The following is a 23,471-nucleotide window of genomic DNA, read 5'->3' as shown; positions in this document are numbered from 1 at the left end:
CCCCCCCAACACTGATCCAGGACACCAAAACTAGAGAGTATAGGCAAGAAGTCTATCTTAAGGAGTGAAAACATGTTTTCTTTAATTCTTAATATGCTGTAAATGCAATAATGTTTATTAAAAGGATGATGATTGGACAATGTGGTTGTTTCATTTCCTGTTCATTTAAGTCATCATCTTTCTCGGCCAAAGAGCAAAGCTCTAGCTGAGCATGTGCTTAGCAGGGGTTTCTTTCCCCATGACTTTGTCCAGTAGGCTTTAGTAATAGTGAATTCGACCCATATGGTTATCAAATATTAATGACCGTTTGCTTTTGCTACCAAAAAGCACAAGAAGGCTGTTGGATTTGCTTTAGTGAGATACAGTACATTTTGTGTGCGTCATTCCAAAAAGTAAAAATATTATTTGGATGTTAGAAAAAAAGAAAATGCCTACTCTGGTACCTTGGAGGTATACCATTTGTGAAATGCAGACAAAAAAATTGGAATTAAAAGTTGGGTTTCTTTTGAAGGGGGCCACTAAAGTATCTGCAAATGGAAACGGCTTAAGCTCATCAACTTAAATGTTCAACGGGTGGTTTGGTTGATACTGAAGAATTTCGGTTAAGACCAATAAAAAAAAAAAAAACTTAGATGGTTCAGAATACTGTGAGACTTTAATAAATACACAAAAAACAGTAAACCTTAAAAGAGATTGGAGAATAATTGGATGTCTAGACCTAAAACATATGAAAGGTGAAGGTGCCAGAGAGAGCCACAACATCTATTTCCAAGCAACATTCTAAAAATCACCTTTGCTTTCTCCCTAGAAGGAAAATATTCTAACCATGTGGTTTAACAAGACTGATCTGCTCCCCAGTATCTGTGAGGAATCCTTGAAGGAAATTCCAGTCTACATCCTAACAAAACTCACAATGAAATTGCTGAACTGCACAAAAACTATTCGGGGAAGAAAGCGACAGGCATTTACCAAATTGGACACTTTCATGTTCAAGAGGCTTCAATAATGATCCTTCCTTAAACTTTTATAATTATTGAAATCTCAATTTTCTATCCAGAGGTTTCTTAATTCAAAATATTTCCCATGTTCCCCTCGGGGTCAAAATGTTTCCAAAGGCTCTTCCACACATCAGATATCCCTTTTTTTCTTTTCGGTTGACCGATCTTTTCCTTAGAAATATCTAAACAAAGTTCCCTCACATAGGATTCCACAGAGTTTGATTCAGAAGAAGGTCTTCAAACTGCACTATAAGTGGAGTAAATCAGATTTATCTGTCATCCTCACTGCTTCAGCAGAGGCATATGCTGGGGTACTAGGTTTACGATGTTTTGGATAAATCCAGAAAACCAATGCGTGTGCAATGCAATATAGGGCTTGAAAATATCAGCCTCCACTTCTGAGGCTCTGCAGAGGAGTATATCCATGCCATAGCTGCCAGCATGAGGTCAGATTTTCTGGAGACTTTGAAGAGAGCAGCATCTACATTTTGAACATTTATTTCAGATATGTGTATCTTCTGATTCTCACTAAATGGAAAATGCCTTTGTAAAACTTCATATACTATCCATCCATTCAGTATTTTCAGCTCATACCACATTTCCAAAGCTGCAGAGGCCTCTTTACATCTTGTCTAGAATAATCAGTTGCTTCTTGCTTCTTGGATTTGAAGGGTTGTGTAAATTGTTTGTAGATTTTGTTTTTTTATCTGCTAAAAATATGAACTATGCCCTCTTTCTGGTCCCCTCTTCCAACAAGCTGTTAAGGAAGTCACAAACTTACCCTGGTTATAAAGAAACTGAATAAAGAAGAATTCGGATTGGTCACTATGGTTAACTTAAGCTTAACTTTATTTATTACAGGTATTTTTATAGCGCCGACAATTTACGCAGCGCTTTATATAGTTGCACATTCACATCAGTCCCTGCCCTGAAGGAGCTACTATTCTCATTTTCTTTTCTGCAGTTTAATGGAGTCGTTCCCAAATCCCAAAAGGCACCATTCACTTATCGCCATTTTTAGGCACATGCGTTTTCCACTGAAATTAACAGAAATGCATATAATCGCATTTTAATGTGCATTAATACAGGTTTTAATGCCCACACAATGTGCATTTCAATAAAAAAATAGCACATGTATGAATGCAGCCTTCAATACAGTGGGGGAAAATTGTTACCTCTGTCAGGTGGAGAAATGTTACCAATAATGTGTCTAAGACATAAGAATCTGATAGGGCAATGCAACCCACTGTTTCCAACCAAAAAAAGAAATATCATTTTTGCGGGGCGTTTTTATAAAATTATATCACAAAATAAAAGCAGCAGTTTAAGATGTACAAGTGACATGAAATATGCAGTTGGCCAACAGGAGTTACACACTGACTAAATGTTTTTCTTTACTGTAATAATGTCCTCTGATTTACCCTTAATTAGTCAGGGTAAGGATGCTTTGCCTTCAACAAAGCTGTGTTTGTTTTTAGCTAATGCTCTACAAAATAGTGTCATGCAATATATAAGAGAAGACAATTCAGCCAGTGGGATTCTTGCAAGCTAAAGAAAGCTTAGCATAAGCTAGAGAATAGCACGCAAAATAAATATTTAAAACAAGTGTCTGAAGCTAAAAATCCTTGCCCTATGTAGTATTCTAATGCCCACACAGCTTTATAATTATCTCAGTAATAACTATCAGCAGTGAATACAATCTGTTAGAATCAGGATTTTCTGACAAATCACCTTTACAAGCTCTGTATTTAACACTTCCTACCTATGACGAGTGTTAAAAATGTGACAGGTTCACTTCACTGTAAGGCATGTCTTTTAAGGCTAAACACCTGAGCTTCCCATTACACTTGTCAATTCGTGCACCTGAAGCAAATAACTCAAAGCAAAGTACAAATGTTACACAAAACCCTGGGAAAACCAGACATATGTTACAAAAATGTCATCACGTTTAACCTAAACTTACTCTTCTAGATGTTTTCTTAATTCTTTCTCACTCTCCCCCAGTTTCCCACGAAGAACCAAGTTTTCTTCCATGCTACGTTCAAGTTGTTCCTGGATGTCTTTCATGCTTGCCTTTGTTTTATTATTCTGTTCTTTGTTGCTTTCTTGACTCTAAGTTCATGACACGTAAAGACAGTTTTTAGTAGAGCTCAGACAAACTTTAAATATAAACATATTTACAAAAGGTGCACAAACCATAACACAATAATGTGATCAAATATTGCTTAGAGCGGTCTACCTCTGTACCTAGTTATTTTAGCAAAGGCATATTCTTCTAGAAATAAAAACCTTTATAATCTGTACTATTTCAGTTACCCAGGTTTCACGGTAACTTCCTACCTAATCTATTAAATAAAACCTTTCATGAGAAAAATATGTAGGCTGCCACTGCTGACCTTTTGAAAATGCTAGATACTTGGCTGTCATGCTGGTCTTTTGGTTTTTAAACTTTTCTAAGCCACTGACATGGAAAAGCATGTGTTAAAGGAAACCAGAGAAACCTGACCAATTCTTGGTCAGCGACTCAAAGTACTGAAACTAATAGTCAGCTTGGTATCGAGGCAACTGTCATTTTTTGAAGAAGAACAAGCTATGGATATGGAAGACTTCATCTATCTCGACAGGGTTTCCTCAATAGTACACAACGTATGACACAAAACGTACCTACTAAAAACAGCTTACGGCATTTAGTGCTGTATAAGTTGTACTTGGCATGGTACTAAAGTCAGCCTCATCTATTCTGGACTGGAAACCAGCTCAGTAAATACAGTCACTCAGTCTGGGCTAGAGAAACTACTTAAGTTTCAAATGCTTGTTCAAGGGCCCTCTCCTTTACTAATGAATAGCTGATAATGCCTGCCTAAGAAGGGTCACCAAATAAACTAACTTTCCTATTACTTTATTAATAAGGTCACTATAAAATAAAGTGAAGGTGATCGCTTCCTATCCATTATGCTTACAGATCTTAAGATTTTATATCCTCCTGTTGAAGCCAACATTTATAAACTGGAACAATGATATGACAAGTTTTTTTCCATAGGTGATGCACTAAAAGTGTATATCTGTAGTCAAAGCAGTTATTTTGTATTTTTTGGATAGAGTAGGGAAAAGGTTAAAATCTCATTCAATATTTTATTGATGCATTGGTCTCTTCTAGGGAGATTCAGCATCTATAATTGTCCTAGGAATTATTGCCATTAAAAAAAATAAGTGATTGGAAATCTAAAAATTCTACAGTTGTTACTGGAACAGACATCGCGGTAAGTTTTCAATGGGAATAACGGATAATCTACTGATAATAATCTAAGAGAGGATTTCCTCAGTGGGGACATTTTTTTTCTAACTGCCTGATGTGTCTCCAGTGCAGAAAGTCAAGGAAAATATCCCCCACTGGACAGAGGTTTTAACATTGTCCTACGCTAAACAAAACTAAAAAAAAAGTGTTGGCTAGAGATACTCTTCATAGCAACTACTGTATGTCCATAGTCATATTGCATGATGCTGCCAAAGGCAGGCATTAGAATTCAAATTAATTCCAACACCAGCCCAATAATCATTACATAGGAATTGTGATTCCCTGGCCTGAAATCTGTGCCCACACAGTCAATTTTAATGTATATGGCCATGTATAACATCATGCTCAGATTTAGAACACGGTATAACATTAAAATGTATAAACAACCAAAAAAAAATTCTATAATGGAGTACCTAACCACAAGGTAAATGTAAAGTATAAAATCTTTATTAACATACTGTATATAAAGAGACAATACCACCACTTAATGATTAAAATCACATATGATCGATAGAATGGCAAACATTCACATCTCTAAATATATGAATAATGGGTAATCAATCATATAAATCGTTTACATGTATCTCAAGTTAGGGAAATACAGCTTTGCAAAATGCTAATACCCATACTACTGTCACAAAAATGGATCATTTCACTTTGCATAGAAAAAAAATGCACATTGACATGGAAATGAATGATGAAAATTACGTTTTACCTTTGTTTGCTCATTAAGCTGTTTCTGGAGGACAACAAGCTTTTTTTCAAGTTCACCTTTCTGGTCGGTCAAAACTTTGATTTCTGCTGCTGGATCTGGACTCTAAAAACGGAAAAGGGGAAGAAAGCAACAGATGAATTTCATTTCATACAACCCAACAATATATGTTTTTAAACAGCCTGAAGCAATAGAAGCTTTGGAACACTCAGGAACACAATTTCAACTAGTATATAGCAAATAATGCATTCGGATTTGTGAGGCAAAATAGAGTAACCAAAGTAATGTCTGCTCGCTCCAACAAGCTTATTCAAGAAGGCAGTGAATGGAAGAAAATGTGTAAGCCCAAACTTGGCTAACTACAGGAGCATCTGTACAGCAGCACTTTAGCTGTTCTGCAAAGTACAACAAGATCTTTTGATCTTATCCTCCAAGTCTTCCATAAATGTAGCCATTTAAAGAAGCACATAAGCCAACATCAGCGAGGGTAGTCAACATCCAGAATTCTTAACCCTATTCTCTACTGATTAATTCCGAGGGCTGGTGCAGACTTGTGCTATCCCGGGACTGCGCTATTATGTGCGGTTCCACACAGCGATTGCCGTGTAGCCCCATTGATTTCAATGGGGTTACATCCGCACAGCAATCGCTGAAAAAAGGTACATGTATCTTTTTTTGCGACACGAACGGTGATCGTGCTTGAATGAATGGGCGGAATCGTGGCGGGAAACCACACAATCTGCCTGGCTCGACTGGGGTGCCATTATAAAATAATGGCACGGCCAGCGATTCCGTTTTGTGTACAATTGCCGCACCATCACAGATCACCCAAGTGTGAACCTGGCCTATGTTAGGCTGTCTGGCAGTTGGAGCCTGGTCCAAGACCCTCCCTGCCTACGGCTGGAAAATGAACGATCAGCAGCACATTGACAAGACTATCCCTGTGCTCTCCCCTCATGTAACTGTATCTACAGTGTTACGTAGCCAGCATACTGTAAAGAAATGCATGCTGGTGCTCCCTCTCCCAGCCTAAGTGCTGCTGTACAGAAGGTTATAGTAAGCTGATATGCAGTCAGTTTTTTTAAATAAATAGATGACATTTTATTTTTATATAACTGCCTGAGCCCTAAGCTGTAAAATCTTTCATAATAAATTGAATTTGTTATCTTTAAACCAGCTAATTCTGCTCCTCTGCATTGCATAGCAATCATTGCTGATAAAATCCCAATTGCCCAGCTCCCTGCTTAGGGCTTTTTTTTAATTATTACTCTGGCCATTTACTTTAGCCACGGTCTCAGTGTTTTCTTTCTAAAAATAAGGACAATTTTTCAAACTTTTCTCATGCATGAAACAAGCAAAAGTGATGCACACTCTAAAACCCTTTATTAAATACAACAGCAACCTCATTCGTGGGTTTGCACTGAACACACTAGCTCCACTTCAGTTTGTTATAAAAGCTACAGTAAGCATGACTCATTTCTCCTTCTACTACTTGAAAAGTACTCCTTTCTGTCAGTCTCTAAAATGCTTACCTTTCTCGGCTTTATGAACTTCATTCTTCCTTCCTGATCATCACTATTGTCTCAAGCCTACAGGACTTTTCTCATGCTGCTCATTTCAGGGGGGAACTCTCTTTCGCAGGCTACCAGACATTAATCAAACCTCTAAGTCTTAAAAACACAACCTATAAACCAGTTTGTAAGGATGATGTATAACCTCGATTCACAACACTTCTCTTTCACTACATGGTATTTAATGGTTTCTTCAATAACTACACTGCCAACACACAAATGATACCTCCAGCACTTCTCTATCTTTTGTATCTATACCTTTTAGATTATAAATTAATGCGGCCAGGGTGTTGTATATATAAAACACAGCCTGTATATGGCTTGGTGTTTTATAGTGCTGAGGAAAATAACAACACTTTAAAAATGACAAAATAACAGTAAATAAAGTGGAATAACTGTAAATGCAGTGATACCTTTTGTAAAGGGTCTGGGTAGAAGAAGTATTATTAAAAATATTACAACAATTCTGCACTGTCTCCATTTTCTAAATAGCAATAAACATCAAAAAGATTATATAGTATGTAAACCTTCCAATCTACAGCTGCCATTTAACCAGGACAAAAAGTGACTTTTTGATCATGTGTAATATAAAACAGGGATCTCACTCTCTTCTTAGAATACACATATTAAATGCATTATTCAAACATATCAATATAACATAACAAAAAGTAATGCAGATATAAAAAAAAAAAAAAAAATCACACAAATCCAAAATCCACATGAAAATTTACATTTATTCATATCCATGCCATCTCCACATTACACTTTTCACCTACAAATGATATATTCAGTGTTTACCACTACTCCTCAGATCAGACACTTACTAAACCATCTTTAACCATAAATCAAAGTGAACTTGACCTTCTATGATTTAGGGGTCAATATCCTTTGGTGAGTTTCTGATCTTAGGGGTGAAGATTCCATTTACTGGTGAAGAGTACAATTCAGAGAGGACACCGATTTCAATTAATATATTGTGGAGGACTATTATGTGGACTTTTGAATTTTGTATTTATAATATTTGTACCCATGTTAGATTAATACATTAGAGTTGCTGTTCATAATACGCTCTATCACTTTGAAAAATAATTACAGTATTTGTGTAACTGAACAAAAAGGCAAATACCAGAAATAGAAAAAAATGCATTCAAACATGCAAACAGAAAAGGCAACTGATGATGTGTAATAACAGAGCTCAGCCATTGGAGGCAAACATGGTAAATGTGAGCAATATTAATAGCGTGTCTAGCTTGTGCATTTTCCTTCATGTTCTAAAGAGTGCTTTACTTAATCTGCAAAAGAAAGTAGTCATGAGACTTGGATTAATAAACAATCATGTTTCCATATTTGAAAGTTATTTAAGGAGTCACAGGTTCCACAGGCTCTCACTGTAATTTAATACCATGCACAGTCAGTGAGATTCATACTGTAAGGCCATGGTGTACTACTGTTATTGTTTCCAGAACTAAAATGTGTTATTTAATGTCCAAGCTAATAGAACATGCAATAAAACCACTACTGCTGTCAAGAGAATTAAAACGGATGGAAAATTGTAATCAATTTTCTTTCTTTTGTTAACATTTAATAAGTTAAAGAGCGTTCAAATTGATCCTGTGCTCTAAAAGTAAAAGTACAGAACAATAGCAGTGCAACAAAAAAAGAAAATCTCAAAGCAATAAAAAGTTCACTAAAGGCAAGAAAACTATTACTATAAACAGGTTATTTTCTCCATCTATGCAAAGTGTAAACATCATTTAAAGAAAAGGAGTGCGACTATTCACCTGCACATTGCTGGATGCACGGGATTTTAAAGTTTGAATCTTTTCAAAGACCAAGTTGACTTTTCTTTTGGTTGCATCATCATTATCCTGACTCCTGAAATACAGAAAGGCATTTGTACTTTAAAACACAATCCTACTTTAAGCATACGCAGGGAATTTATCAAAACTGGAGCAGCCCATGGCAACTAATCAGCTTCTCACTTTCATTTTCAAAGCTCAACTGAACAAATTGAAGAGAGAGAAGGATAGAAGGAGATAAAATGATTGACTAGCACTAAAATTGAAACATAAAATAAAAACAAATAAATATAAAAAAAACTAAAAGTTTAGAAAAAAAAAATTTAAAAAAAACATTTTTAAAATACATTTTCAGTTTTGGCCTGACTTTTTTTTTTCGGTTTAAAAATTTTATTTCAGTGCATCTCTACTGAGAATGTGCAAGGTTTTCTAAGGGTCTGTGTTGACAGGCTTTTGGGCGCATCAGAAAGGTTTTGATTTCCACTTGAATCAGGTCAAATGCAGAACAGAAGTCAATTGGAGATAAAATGCACCTATCATTGAATTCAGAATGATCTCAGGAGCCTCTCAAACTGATGTACTTAGTGCCACTTCTGAAAAAGGTAGGGCTGCGGAAATTAACAATTAATTACTTGATTAATTGTTAACATTTTTAAATCGATTAAAATTCTTTTGATCAGTAATGAAAACACTCACCTCTCCTTCCGGGAGTCCCATCGGAGATGCAGTGACGTCACGGACATAGACGTCACCAGACTCCTCCCCCCTTCCCTTCGTTAGCTGACGGAGCCACTTGGGCCGGTGATCTGTCGACACTGAGAACTTATCGAGTTCTCCAACCGCCTGACTTCCGGTTTGGTTACAACCAAGAGGTTTGCCCAAGAAACTTGTTCTGCACGAGCGCCAGCCAAGGCATTGGCCTATACACATACAGCACATCAATGAAGTAATAAAATGAACTAGTATCACACTAATCTAGCACGTTATTATTCTGAGTTGCCCCACTCAAGCGGCGGCCATATTGAGTGGGGTACGTGAGATTAATAACGTGCTGGATTAGTGTGATCCTAGTTCATTTTATTACTTCATTGCTGTGCTGTATGTGTATAGGCCAATGTAGTTGGATCTGTATGTGCGTTATTAATCGAAATTAAAACATCGATTAACAAAAATTTGATTAATCGAACACGAAAATTTTAATTAGTACCAGCCCTAGAAAAAGGTTTTCAATTAAAACATAAAATACAGCCTAGCAGACACAAAACTGCAAAACCAGTTTTACCCATAGCAAAAACCCTGAGAAAAATGCCTGAGAATATGTTTTTTTTCTTTGTCGTGCAAATCTACTGTCCAGAGCACCGAGAGCTACATAGGGATCTTGTTCCATATGCAAAGTGCAGGTTTATCACTGTACCACCATAGATATAATTACTCTTTAACATTAACATAATATACACAACCATAATACTAACCCTTCTTTCAAATAATTAAAAAGTATCTGTTTTGCATTTTCTTCATGGGTTTGCTGTGCTAGTTGTTGCTGGCCCTTCAAAAGGTCTGGAGTCACCTAAAATAAAAAAAATAAAAAAAAGTTATTAAACAAAGCATTATAAAATGTAACTACTAATGCTTAAAAGGTTAGCCCAACGGTTAGCCAAACTCAGCTTGAGTTCCCAAGTTGAACCAGTAAAGGTTACCAGTAAAAAAAAAGCAGTTTCTTTTTGTTTTCTTAGAATTCATATTGGTTTTATCTGACCTAGTAAATAATTATTACTGTGGGTAGCTGCACCTAAAAGAAGTCAGATCCGGGCAAATCAGACTGAGCATATGATGAAAACAAAAACATAACCAGAGGTCAGGGAACATCATAAACCAAAACAAATAGTGGATACAGAAATGCTCAATTTACATTTCTCATGTTTGTGATAGGTAGTTAGGTAGGAAGGAGATACTTAGGAAGTTGTCCTATGCTGCAGCCCCCAGCCCACTCAGTCAGTCTAGCCTAATACTAAGCCTCAACTGCAACCTGGTGACCCCCAACATGGACACGACCAGCTCCTCAAGTCTGAGCATCGGCGCCACAGTCCAATTTATTCCAACTGGTTGTTGTACTCATGGCGGCCTCCAGAGGCTGCTCGGAACACACAGAAATCAATTGGGCTGGGGAGCACATGCTCAGACTAAAAAGTAGCCAGCTTGGTCCATGTCCGAGGTATGATCACTGGATCTGGGCTAAAAGTAAATATAAAGTCAGGCTGTCTAGGTGGGGGGGTTAAAGGTCACTAAAGGTGAGGTCATCCTTTAAAGTATATCTAAACCCAAGAACACATTTTTTAAACACTGCAGCTTAGCAGCTCTTAGAAGTGGTGGCTACATTCATCTACAGGCCAAGAACAATTTCTGCATGTTCAGAAAATACCTGTTGATCATTCCAAACATGCAATGTCTATGTAATTTTCTCTACAAAATTAACTGAAATCTCAAATAGCGTTATCTTCCTTCCAAGCTATCTTCTGTAAACAACATATTCCCCTGCCCCCATGTAATGGAGATGGAGAGGAAGTGGAGAGCATCCTAGAGTGATAACATTTGTCCTACATAGATATAGTGAATGACAGTAGTCACCTTACGACAGTTGTTACCCTAGAAGTGTGTTACTCGGAGGCTCACAAGGTAAAAATAAAAAGAAATAAAAGTCTGAAAAGAAATTAATGCAACTACCCCACCTAACTTGTGGTATTATTTCCCCTTCTAAATGTAATATTACATCCTTCCCTGGTAAACAGAAAAAGTCAACTAATAATTAATCCATGTATTCAAAACACTGCTTCTGCACATTGCACTGATTACAAAATCAATCAATGTTTTTTGCAGAGGGAAAATTGACTTTCATTAGATAGTTCAAACTGCAGATATACATAGAACCCTGTGGATTATCCTCCATTATGTGCCGCTTTCCATTAGTGTAGCCCTCCTGGCTTCTCCACAGGAATGGAATCATTCTTTCTCTTATAGCTTTATCTTTGCAGTCACATATTGAGAGCCAAGTAATGAAAGATACATTTAACTCCTTCCATAGCGGCAGGACTATCAGACTCATGGCTGAAATCATTCTAATGGGTGGAGAAGGGTCTTTACCATGGTCAGGAAGTGCCTTCAGAATGCAGTAATTTTCCACCCTAATGTGTACATAAGTAATGAACTGATAGTCAGGAGGGTGTAGTAGAGATTAGTAATACGGTCTCAGAGGACCATGATTTGTCACATGTCTCTAGTGTACAGTGGCAGGCCAGAACTCTTCATAGAGATATACTGTACTTACAATAACGTGGATTATCCTACGATTATCCTATTATGTGCGGCTTTCCATTAACGTAGACATTTCATGTCTAAAATGTAATTCAGCCACTACAATAAACGTATTGACATTTGAAAAGACACCCTAGTTTTTGGAGTCCATCGAGCCATTGATGTTTTCCTTACAGCCGAAGTTTTCCTTGCAACTCTCCCACACACCGCCATTTTCAATTGAGGAATATCAGGAGCTGGCTGTTACTTCCTGACTTTTACAGCTAGTACCCCCCCATGATGATGCACTACTAGATCCACACGGAGATCTAACTAGCTGTTGTCTTTTATGAATGCTCAAAATCTTACACGATTTTTGCACTTACTGTCCCACAGCCTTCTGGGATGTGTGATGTGAATATCCCAGGAGGCTGCAGGTGTGTGAGGATATGTGCTTCTCGTCTAGATGAGTAATAAGAAGGTGGCATGGGAATTCACAAAAAAATTATTTACTAAATGAAAAAAAGTGAATACATTTACATGTAATTATGTAAGGATGAGGGGGGAATTGAGAAAAAAAAAAAGTACCAGGTCTGCTTTAAGCTGTTTGTGAAGATACACAATAAACACAAGCAACAGATCACTTTGGAGGGGAAGAGTATGCCCTAAAATACAATGAACCTCATGTCTGAAATGCATGCTGGATATTCTGTACACATTGCTCATTTCACCATAGATGTTCAGGTAAGCTCCTCTGCACAGTGTCTCTATCGTTGCCTTTGGATGCCATTGCAGAGCCTCATTTCCCACAAATGAAAGGTTAAATCCATGTCCCATCCCGTCTTCAATAAATTGATGGGGAACAGCTATAAATAATTTTCAACAACATACAGTATGCTGGAAACTATGTAAGCTTTCATCATTAGGTGCTGATAGGTGGGAATGACAGTGTATAAATGGGCCCAGCTAGGCACTTACAATTCTAAATCAGAGGACCCCCCAACCTGTTCTGTCAAATGGCACATTCAACACTTCACAAAAAACCACAACAATTTATAAATTCCTACTTTTGCATTTTTCCGCACATGCCAGAATGTGAAAAAACACATTCTAGCCATATCAAAGCCATTGTTAAAGATAGAGCTTGTTCACATCTGTACACTGCAGTGCATGTTAGTCAATAGGTCAAGTCCATTTTTCTGCCTACCTTCATGCATTTTGAAGCCCATAGAAGTCAGTGGTAACACATAAAAATGCAGGTATAACATGTTTTGCGTGTGTTTTCAGCCCCTGGTAACAAGACACTCCCCTGGATACCTGCCATTTGCTCAATCTCAGAGCATAATGGCTGAAGGAAAGGTGTTGGATGCTGAAATGCTCAGCCGGGAGAATAGCAGATACCCCCTCCTCTATGACCCCTCCCACTGCCACAACACAGACAGAAAGGGAATAGCCTGCGAAACCATTGATGGAAATGTTTTCACACAGTGGTCAACATTCAATTAGTTAAGAAGGGGAAATGTTAGTAGAACCTTTGCCTTTTTAAAAACATCAATACACACCACAAAGGAAGCAGATTCAAAATCAATGATTCTTATTGTTTTTGGCCAACAAGAGAAATGCAATAGAAACTCACATCAACAGGCATTGGAAAATGCCTTAAACAACTGCATCAAAGCAGAAACAAAAAAGGTGAACCTAGTCTAAAAAGTTGTATAAACTATGTGACCTTTGTTGGACTACATTGTTATTAAAAATGTGGTATTCAGCAGGTATCCAGGCAGACTGTTATTTAAAATTTACCACCCACTGAGAGGTTGCCACAATCATCATCATGGGGAATTCAGTGCTAGTTTACCTACTGTTGAGTGAACACCACTTTAACATTTTCATTTTATTGCAATTTAGTTGCTCTGCATTTTTTTGTTTAGCATGTAATCTTTACTGAAAGTTTTTTTTTTTTTGGACAAACAGATCAATTTACAGTAGTGTAAATGTAATCAAACATACATAAGTAGTATCAATAGAAGAGAACAATATCGAATAACTTCAGAATCGAGAACAATATCGAACTTCACAATCAATTCACGGGAATTGCAGCGGAGTGGGCAGGCGGGGTGAGGAGCGGAATACAATGACTAGGAGATTGACAAGTGGATGCATAGCAGTATTAGTATATGAGCCATAGGTTGGAACGCTAAAGGACATCTAATGTAATTATGTAAATTACATGTAAGGCCGCTTCCTCCCAAAGAGCAAGCGGCCTTAGAGGCGAGATACCATTTTGTGTCCTGGAATAACAACATCACGTCCTTAAGCTGTCCTGTATCTAGTTTGGTTAATAGAAACGGGGTCCAGGTGAGAAAGAACAATTGCCCTGCATTTTTTTGGCTCAAAATTGAGACATGGGCTATGATAATCATAGACTACATATGTACAATAGGTTTAATATAGTGGTAGTCCGTTTTCGATTGAGTACAGATGGTTTAAACCACTGTTGGGTTAGTGCCAGAGCTTTGCCCATTCAGCACAGCCAGCATTCAGCAATAGCAGAAGGGAATGATAGCTACTGGTATATGCAGGTATCTCTTTTTTGTGGAGCCGCCAAATCCTGGACACATGCTGGCTACAGTACCCATTTTTTCTATCTCACAAGTCTTTATACCCCATCATCTCACAAAGCAATACAGAAGACTAGTGGCCAAAAGGGATGTACATGATTGACTGATGGGTGGAGCTGTGTTAAAACTAGGGGTTCATGAGGAATCAAGAAGTGTTTACCCAAAGTTGGAAGGTATTAGCAAGCATCTTGTGGTGCCTTTTTGTTTCCAAACATAGTGCTAATATGTTACACAAAGTGATAGGATCACCATAAAGTGCATCTAAACCCACAATTTTTATAATGCAGTTTACCAGTCCTTAGATGTGGTGGCTGGTGATCCAGCCAGTAACACTGTTCCTGTCCAAGGGTTTATATACGCTTAAAAAAAAAAGGTTTGATGTATCTTCGATAAGATACAACTCATCCAGTGAATAGAAATCATTATTAGCATTACATATGTCAAGTGTTTTCTGCAGCTTTCTAATCTGGCTTTGTTTGATGTGATCGTAGCAACACCGAGTGCCTCCTGAAGATGTTACATAATTATTTATTAACTCTTTGTAAAGAGGTATGTTTCCATGTATTACAATCTGACAAGGCAAGTTGGCCGGTTATAGCCCTTCAAGGGTATAGCTGGGTGATTAACAAGACTGACAGGGCATTTATTAAAATGATTGGGGTCACATCAGTAACGCCAGATTTCTATAACAGCCAAGTTTATAAAAGTTCATTGTGAAAAGGGTAGTGTGTGGCTCATGACGTTATTGCCTGTCAGATGCCAAGCTTCAGCTGCTGGTCCTTGTGGTTTGATCTCGCTTTACTCCAGTGAGACACTTTTCTAGTGTGCATATCCCATTCAGAAGTGAGTTTCATTAAAATAAATGTCTAGAAGGTATATTTGTAGAAATAAAAACACACATATAACTAAAATTAGCATTCTTTTATACCATGATGGAGATAATGTAGAACAACTTTTGCAATAAGGAACTGTTCTTATGGGTGACTCCTTTTCTGTACATTTTTGTTTTTGGCTTTCCGACCCAATATTGATGTGTTCATGAGACGATCTGCAGTATATTTCAATGGAACTGTACCATTTGTCAGCATTTTAGAACTCTTAGAAGCTTTAGGCACATGTCCACAACTGTGGTTCTTCAGCTGTTCATTGAAAATACTTTACAGTAAGCAAACAGCTACCAAACCACAAAAAAATTAGGAGCAAAATAGTATTAAAAAAAAAAAGTGACTCAAACAAATGTCAGTGAAAAAAATAAAAAAAAAATCAATCACGTGTAAAGTCTTTAAATCTTCATAAATCCGTGAAAGATGTCCAAATATAGCAATAGTGATGAATATTACTTGTTCGATCGATAAAGATCGATAAAGATTGGAGGCTATTGCTTTCCTATTTAAGAAGTGTTGCACAGATCTGTTTGCTGGTCTGATTAAACCATTGGAGGACATCTGTGAGCGATTGGAGCTGAGGGCCCCCTCCCCTGGTTAAGAAGGGAATTGCCTGGTTTGACCTCTTGCTGAGGTCTATCAATAAGGTGAGCACCCCTATATCTGGTGTGGTGCACGTGGTGCATTTGGTGAAGGAACAAGTAATATTCATCACTATTGCTATATTTGGACATCTTTCACGGATTTATGAAGATTTAAAGACTTTACACCTGATTGATTTATTTATTTATTTTTCACTGACATTTGTTTGAGTCACTGTTTTTTTTACTCTTTATATCTGATCATTGTTTTAGCTCGGCACATTTAGTTATTCATTTTTCACGTATACACACTCACAGTGGGTGTACATTCCAGTGCCTTGTAGCTGTTAGCTTGCTTATTGGCGCAGTTCATTCTCTATATTTTATTATTAGCAAAATAGTATTGCTGTAACGGCTTACACAAATTAGGCTTTCCAGGAGTCTAAATTCCATCCTGTCTATAAAAATCTAGCCTTCTAGAAGCTCTCAACATCCAGTCATACAGTCTGCATCACATTTCTTGCACAAAAACATAGCTACAGCATATTCAAGTGTTGGGTTTCTAGTTTACATTTCAGAAATGCAAATTTGTTTTCAACTGTTTTTTCTTTAATTCTGCATACCGTTAACCAGATTTCTTGTACTTTTTTTTTTAAACACACAGGACCGAAACTTAAATCAACGTATTTAAAATACATTATCCATTAAATGTAAATATTTGCACTAACCTGTGCACCTTGACCTGAACTGTGTGTCTTTGCAGAAACACTTCTTTTTGCCTCTTCTGATGGGCCAGTGTTGTAATGTAACAGCTTCAAAGAGGACTTCATGGTTTTAACATCTCCATTTCTCTTGTTTTGCCTTGGTAATGTGGCCGAGTCAGTCTCACTGAATGGAGTTAACATGCTATTCTTGGTTTCTTTGCAGTATGGCAAATAACTATAGCTTTGCTGGTGGGCATTGTCTGGGGGTGAGGCTTGGCTGATAAGGCTCCCAGTTGTATTTTGCCTTTTAAAGGGAAGTTTATAGTTCTGCATATGTGGTTTCTGCTGGCAGATCTGAGATGGCCGTAATAAGTGTTCATTTGACTTGCCTAAATTTCTACTGAACTCATTTAGGTAATCTGTATTGCCTTGTAAACCAAATGGTAGAGCACTGTCAACACTTCTAGCTCGCTTCCTTTCCTCTGGATTGATCCTATTCCGTTTGGCAGACCTGCCTCTTCTTTGCACAGGGATAGTCGCATCAAACTTTTCAATCAACTCATCCACTCCAGGAATACATCCAGTATCAATATCGCGACCTGTCCCAGGTACAAAAGGAATATACCTCCGATTTTCATGCCGGTTCACATTATCAGCATAAAGAGCATCCTCTTGCTCTTCAAGCCAAAACTTTTGTAAAGACTGAGATGATGTTGCAGTTGCTGAAGAACAGGATGATCTACGTGAACGAGGTCCTTCAAGAGGCTGGCCTGAATCCTGTCTTTTAAACTGAAGAACATCAGGCCGTGTTCTCCTAGACTCAGCAGTAATGGTTGAGTTGGTACTACATGGAGATCCATTACTGGAAGAGAAAGACTCTGAAGTATTATTATCACTAGTACTACTCAGAATACTTGTGTCTGTTGGTGACTTGATTTGGTCTTCTTTCTTGGAAGATGCTTCCTTACCATTTAATTCGACTGTATCAGTCGACTTACTGCGCACATTTTTAAATGTAGCTTCTTTAGGTAAAGACATATAACGCTTGGAATCCTTCTTACTTTGTTCTTCTATAGTTGACACACCAGAGTTATTTTTAGATGACTTGTAATTGTTTTTGTTCAAGGAGTTTTCATTTGGATCATAGGGTTTCAAAAGCTCAGGATGTCTTTGAAAATTCAACAGGCTTGTTTTTAGAGATTCATCTTCACATTCAGAGGCGACAGTCCCAGAGCGGAGATAATTACTTTTATTTGAGGATTTGTATGACTTGTATGGATTTTCTGGAAAATCCTTGTCATCTGTCCTTAGAGAATTTTGACTGTTCTTTAAATTCGGTAATGATCTGTCTTGTGATAGATGTTCTGTTTCAGGTGGGGGAATATTACGTGATGAATAGCCTTCTTTATTATTTAACACAATGAATGGATGTCCATCTATTCCTTGGACCCTGATACTAACACCATAAGAACCTTCCTTTATATTATTTCTTGTTCTTCGTTTATTTTCTTCATTGCACTGTAAGAGAACACCAGAGTCTTGCTTGTATTTTAGTCCATCATACCGTGGATCCATTGTAGTCTACTGACTCCAGCTGCTGAAACAAGACATTGACAGAGAGTTATTTTGCTGTCAGCTATAAGAAAAACAGAAATGATAATCACCACAAGCATGCACCTACAATATCAATAACGTTAGGACCCCCCTCCCCAAAATAATGAAAAATAAATAAGGTGGCATAATATATAAAAATGAGTCTAATAATTTTATAGCAGTGTAATAACCTTAGTGCTTCTTTCTAATGTTTTCCTAAGGTTAAAAGCTGTTGATGTACAAGAACAGGAACGCTTAAGGGATCCCAGTGGAACCAGAAATTCCAGACAATAGATCCTATTGTAAATTAAGTGAAAGTACATTACATGAATCTATGGGCCTTAAACCCTGTTTAAACATCAATCCAAGTCCTACAACAGGGGTATAAACAGGACTAAACATGCCTCAGCATCGAAGCATCGTAGTTTTATGTTTATTTAATATTGGAATCCCTAATAAGCCTTTGTATAAGAAGGGATTATTTAATAAAGCAGTAAAGAGCCATGATGAACATGGTTCATTAACCAATAGGATTTCATGTTTAAGTAATGAGACTCTGCACACCAATTGGCCATATGCACTTAAAGTGTATACAAAGCTAAAACCTTTTTATTTAGTTTTGGGTAGCAAAGGGAATGTTTGAACAGCTATCAGGAAAAAAAAAACATTAAAAAAACGGTGTCTTATTGGTAAGATTTTCTTTTACTTCCTGTTTCAGGGACAATAGGAAGTAAGAGGAGATTTCTTCAAAGAGAGTGGATATCCTTTTCTTAGGAGGTTGTCCAAGAGAGGGTGACTTCCTCAAACAGAGCAATAAAATCGTGACTGGGGTTCTAATTTTTCCATGTATATGTTTAACAAAAAATAATATATATATATTTTTTTATATATTATTTTTTGTTAAACATAGCTTACTTTTTTAATAAAGTGAGAAAATGTTGCAGGAGTTGCCAATTAGTCAAATGTGTTTGTTATTAGCTCATAACAAACACATAACCCACAATATAAAAACAATACTAGCTGTGGATTATACCTTTATTTAAAGTACACCTATATGCCAATTGTTGCAAATATATGGTAGAGGTTTGTGGCAGTAGTTTGTACTGCCACAAATACTAATTTGTGCTGCCTACTGCACTGATTTCAGCAATAAAATTGTATACAGCACGGTGTGTTTTCTATGTATACCTTTGAAGGTTTTATGGCCGTACCTATTTGTGGTAGAGTACTTACAAACAGGTACTTATGAACTGATAACAAAATATCACAACTTTGGTTTTCTTAACTTTACCAGATAGTGTGTAAAAGAACTGGCACTCTATCTCCTCACAATCTCAATAAGGTATGACAGTATTACTCCTGCTGCCAAGCATTTATTTGCAAAGGTCACTTAACAGGTCTGCAAGGAGTTTGCATGTTCTCTTGTGCTTGCATCGGTTTCCTCCAGTTACTCCGGTTTCATCCCACACTCCAAAGACATGCTGGAAGGGTAATTGGCTCCTGTCTAAACTGGCCCTGTATGCATGTGCGATAGGGAGCTTAGGACAGGGATTGATGTGAATGTGCAGTATGTAAAGCGCTGTGTAAATTCTCTGCGCTATTTAACCACTTCCAGCGGGTTCACGTAAATGTATGTCCTCCGCTGGAAGTGAAGAACACGGCTGCTGCTGCTGCACTGTCCCTCGTGTGAGCCCGGGGCAGGCGTGGGGGGTCTCCCCTGATAGATCAAACTAGAGATCAGCGGCTTCTAGCCGCTGAGCTCTCCTTCGATCACTGGACCCGGAAGTGATGTGCATTACATCACTTCCAGTGTCGCTGCGCTCAGTCTCCGGCTCCTAATGCCAGAAGAAGCTGGTGAAGCAGATCTCTGCTTCATCAGCTTCTTTGGGGTCTTGTTAGCCCCCTATGCAATAGCAATAATGCGGAGTGTAAAAAATAAATTAAAAAAAATTGTAAAAATTGAAGTTACATTAAAAAAATGTAAAATGCAAAAAAAAAAAAAAAAGTTTAAAAGTCCCCCGCCCCCCACACAACACAAACATGTCTGGTGCAAAAAAAAAAATTGTGCCACACGTTACATATCGTCGTAAGCGTCTAAGTGAGAGCAATAATTCTAGGCCCACTGTCAGGACTAAACTGATGAGCCGTAAAAGCGTTTAAAGAGTCGCCTATGGGACATTTTGGTTATTGTAGTTTTTTGCGGTTTCACGGACGCATGCAATTTCAAGGCTTGACATGTTTGGCATCTATTTACCCGACGTGACCCCATCATTTATATTTTACCAAAAAATTGGGCATTATATTCTGTTTCTGTACACTAAATTAAATTTTAGTGCATTTCATCCTAAAAATACTTCTTTGATAAACATTTGCGCAAATACCTTGCAACATAAAAAAATAGCAACTACCGTGTTTCCCCGAAAGTAAGACCTACCCCGAAAGTAAGACCTAGCGCTATCTTCAGGGATTTCTGTAATATAAGACCTACCCCGAAAATATTCCCGCCCACACGCCCGCTGGAAGCGGAATATCATCCGCCGACACCGGGACCGGCAACAGCACGCCGCCTTCCGGGACCTCGTCCAGTCCTCCCCCAGCCAGGTAAGACATGCCCCGAAAATAAGACCTAGTGTTTTTTTTCGTGCAAAAAAATAAATAAGACAGTGTCTTATTTTCGGGGAAACACGGTAGCATCTTTTTATTCTACAGGGCCTCTGCTTTCAGAAAATGTATCCTTGTTTGAGGATCTGAAGCGGTTTTCTAGCCAAAAATTCAGATTTTATCATGTGTGTGCAAATGTAAGAAATTGCTCTGGGCAGCAAGTGGATAAATACCCGTAATTAATAAATAAATAACTAATACAGGGTGATTCTATGAACTTAAGACCCAATAAGCATAGTTACAGTTTATTAAAAAAAAATAGTAAACATGTCAATCTCTCATATACAGAAAGCTATCAGCTAATATCCATAGTACATGTCAAAAATAATAATAAAATAGTAAAAAATATATAAAGTAGTATCAAAATGAAAATAGAATTTTTTTTAACATTCCAGACAATTAAATTATTAGATTTCAGAGTTCTTAGATTTCTGAGTAAAACAATTTGAGGGCATATGTTCTATTGTTAGAGGATGTGTTCTACCTGAGCAATGTACAGAAACTAGTACTAGTATCCAGCTGGAAAGTGTCCTGTAATTTCTACATTTAATGGAATGTTCGGGTGTGTCTGCATACTTTCATCTTGATTATACGTTCAAATAATAACTCACTTAGCAAGCAAAAGAATTTATTTGGGAGTGAAAGCATGGTTTCACTCCCAACAAATAGCATCTTTTGCCCATGAAACAAAGGCTCAATGTGCAAGGATTTAGATGAAATGCACGAATGGTCAAATCTATGCTGTTCGAAGTGAACTGACATGTACATTTTACATATAGAAATGGCCATTTCTAGCTAGGAAACATCCTGTCACAGATCCCACCACTAACTCTATCCCTGCAAAGCGGTCTAATCTTTTTGGGAGGACAAGAAGTTGATACACTGCAAACAAAACACAAACCCCCTCCCCCCCCCCCCCCAAAAAAAATGTAACATATTGACGGTTACTAATTATTAAATGTGGTGGCTGAATTAGTTTTGTTTTCTTTATTTTCACCTGGTGATTTTGCCAGTAACACACTTTCTGTATTAGGGTGGCTCCACTCTACGGAGGTAGCAACAGAGTCACCCTTGGACAGCAGCATTTTCACCATGTGGGTAGGGTAGTGCATTAGCAGATTTGGATGGACTTGAATAATCAACTTAATCTGAACTCCGGATAACACTTTTCAGTTTGTTATTCCTTTTGGCATAAAGGTTTTACATAAATGAATAAAAGCTGACCATTGTAAGCACCCCGTCGATGTTAAATGATTTGTCTCAACCCTCTGTCTGCCACTTTTGCTGGGCAGCTTGGCCTGTTAAAGGAAGTTGTAAAAAAAACAGACTTACTGGCCAGAGCAGCAGAGGAAAATAAAGGAAAAGACCGAAACGAATGTAGCCACCACATCTAAGTCTTGGTAAGCTGCAATTTCTCACATTTTTTATTCTGAGTGTAGATACACATTAACTCAGTAACACTATCAGTTTAGATTACTTAACAATACTAATACTTAAAATGTCCTTTTATGTTGTTCACAAAACGGCTTGACCTCCTTCTGCTGATTTCCCAATTATACACAAGGGTGCATGCTTTACATAACTTGGCAAGTCATCTATTTACAATGCAGAACACGTATTAAAGGAACATTAAAATCTTTCGGTATTGGTATGTGGCAAGCGACGAGATTCTCATTTCATGAGTAATGTTGTTATGCAACTCATGATGAAGTTCACCCATATCTGAGTATGGCATTCATGTCTTGGGAATGTAGGGCACAGATGTGTATATTGCATATGAAACCGATTAGTGTGTTTATACAAGACAAGCATTTGTGCTCAGGAGAGGAGAGTTTTATATTAAACTTGACTTTAGTATATTTCCACATACATCTATTCAATGGAATGACAAACTTCTTTTCCCTATCAGTGTACAATAAACTGATAACATTTTATGTGACAAAAGAAAATCCACAATCCTCCCAACTTGGGGGTAAGGGAGGTAAAGGTAAAGGATGCTGTAAAATCGAGAGCCTAATTAGTGTGGATCTTTATAAGCCATATAATGTTATAGTGTGTGTGTGTGTGTGTGTGTGTGTGTGTGTGTATATATATATTATTATTCTTTGAGCATCGCATTTTTCAACACATATTTGTGTACGTTTGTCATACGTCAACCTGTGTGAAAAGACACGCGTTTTGTCTGCTGCGTTTGGGGTGCCATTAACAAATAATGGAAGTGGTGTGAATGTTTTGGCACGCATTCACAAGCATGGCAAGTGTGAACAGGTCTATTTGGAATCTAGTAGCAATACAACAATCATTTAGCGCCTTTGACTCTCCTATAATTTTCCCCCAATAAAGATTGATTCCAGTGTTTTAAATTCAGCACCTGAAAGGAAAATGTTTAAGTTTCTTACAATCACTGTGAATAGCGAGTTGCCAAGAGTATAGGAAGTAGAACTGATGTGAGTGAAGTGACATAAGTTTAGCCCATGTTTTATACATGTATTGACAATGCCACGGATATACCAGAGCTACTGTGGCTCTCTGCAACCTTAATACGTTTCCGGGCCTTTTCCTGGCTGTTGATCGGTATTCTCTGGCAGAGCATTTGTTATGTGGGAGAGCTTCTTTTTAATCTCTTAGAAAGAATTAGAAAAAGCAGCTTCTCTCTTTCCTTTTCAGATCTTAACAGAACAAAAACTGAAGAGAGAAGCTGATTGGTTGCCATGGGCAACTGCTCCAGTTTTGATAAATTCCCCTCCCAGAATCTTTTTCTGTT

At 37.6% G+C, this 23,471-nt stretch overlaps 1 protein-coding gene across 3 annotated transcripts in view; it reads right to left on the bottom strand.

Annotated features, from left to right (window-relative positions):
* Positions 1-23,471, bottom strand: part of CGNL1 (cingulin like 1) — an 89,630-nt gene that overhangs the window by 51,284 nt on the left and 14,875 nt on the right. For 2 of the 3 annotated variants that reach the window (XM_018559928.1, XM_018559930.1), the window contains exons 2-6: positions 16,478-18,050; positions 9,848-9,942; positions 8,358-8,451; positions 5,009-5,110; positions 2,962-3,110 (exon numbers count right to left, since the gene is read on the bottom strand). In XM_018559928.1, coding sequence (XP_018415430.1) covers positions 2,962-3,110; positions 5,009-5,110; positions 8,358-8,451; positions 9,848-9,942; positions 16,478-18,028 — 1,991 coding nt within the window. In that variant the 5' untranslated portion in view covers positions 18,029-18,050. The remainder of the gene's footprint in view (positions 1-2,961; positions 3,111-5,008; positions 5,111-8,357; positions 8,452-9,847; positions 9,943-16,477; positions 18,051-23,471) is intronic. The other variant, XM_018559929.1, reaches the window with a different exon arrangement.

The sequence above is a fragment of the Nanorana parkeri genome, unplaced genomic scaffold, assembly GCF_000935625.1.
Source record: "Nanorana parkeri isolate BGI_ZX_2015 unplaced genomic scaffold, ASM93562v1 scaffold422, whole genome shotgun sequence".
NCBI lineage: Eukaryota > Metazoa > Chordata > Amphibia > Anura > Dicroglossidae > Nanorana > Nanorana parkeri.
Note: the sequence above shows the minus strand (reverse complement) of the source record. Positions and strands in the feature narration are given on the sequence as shown.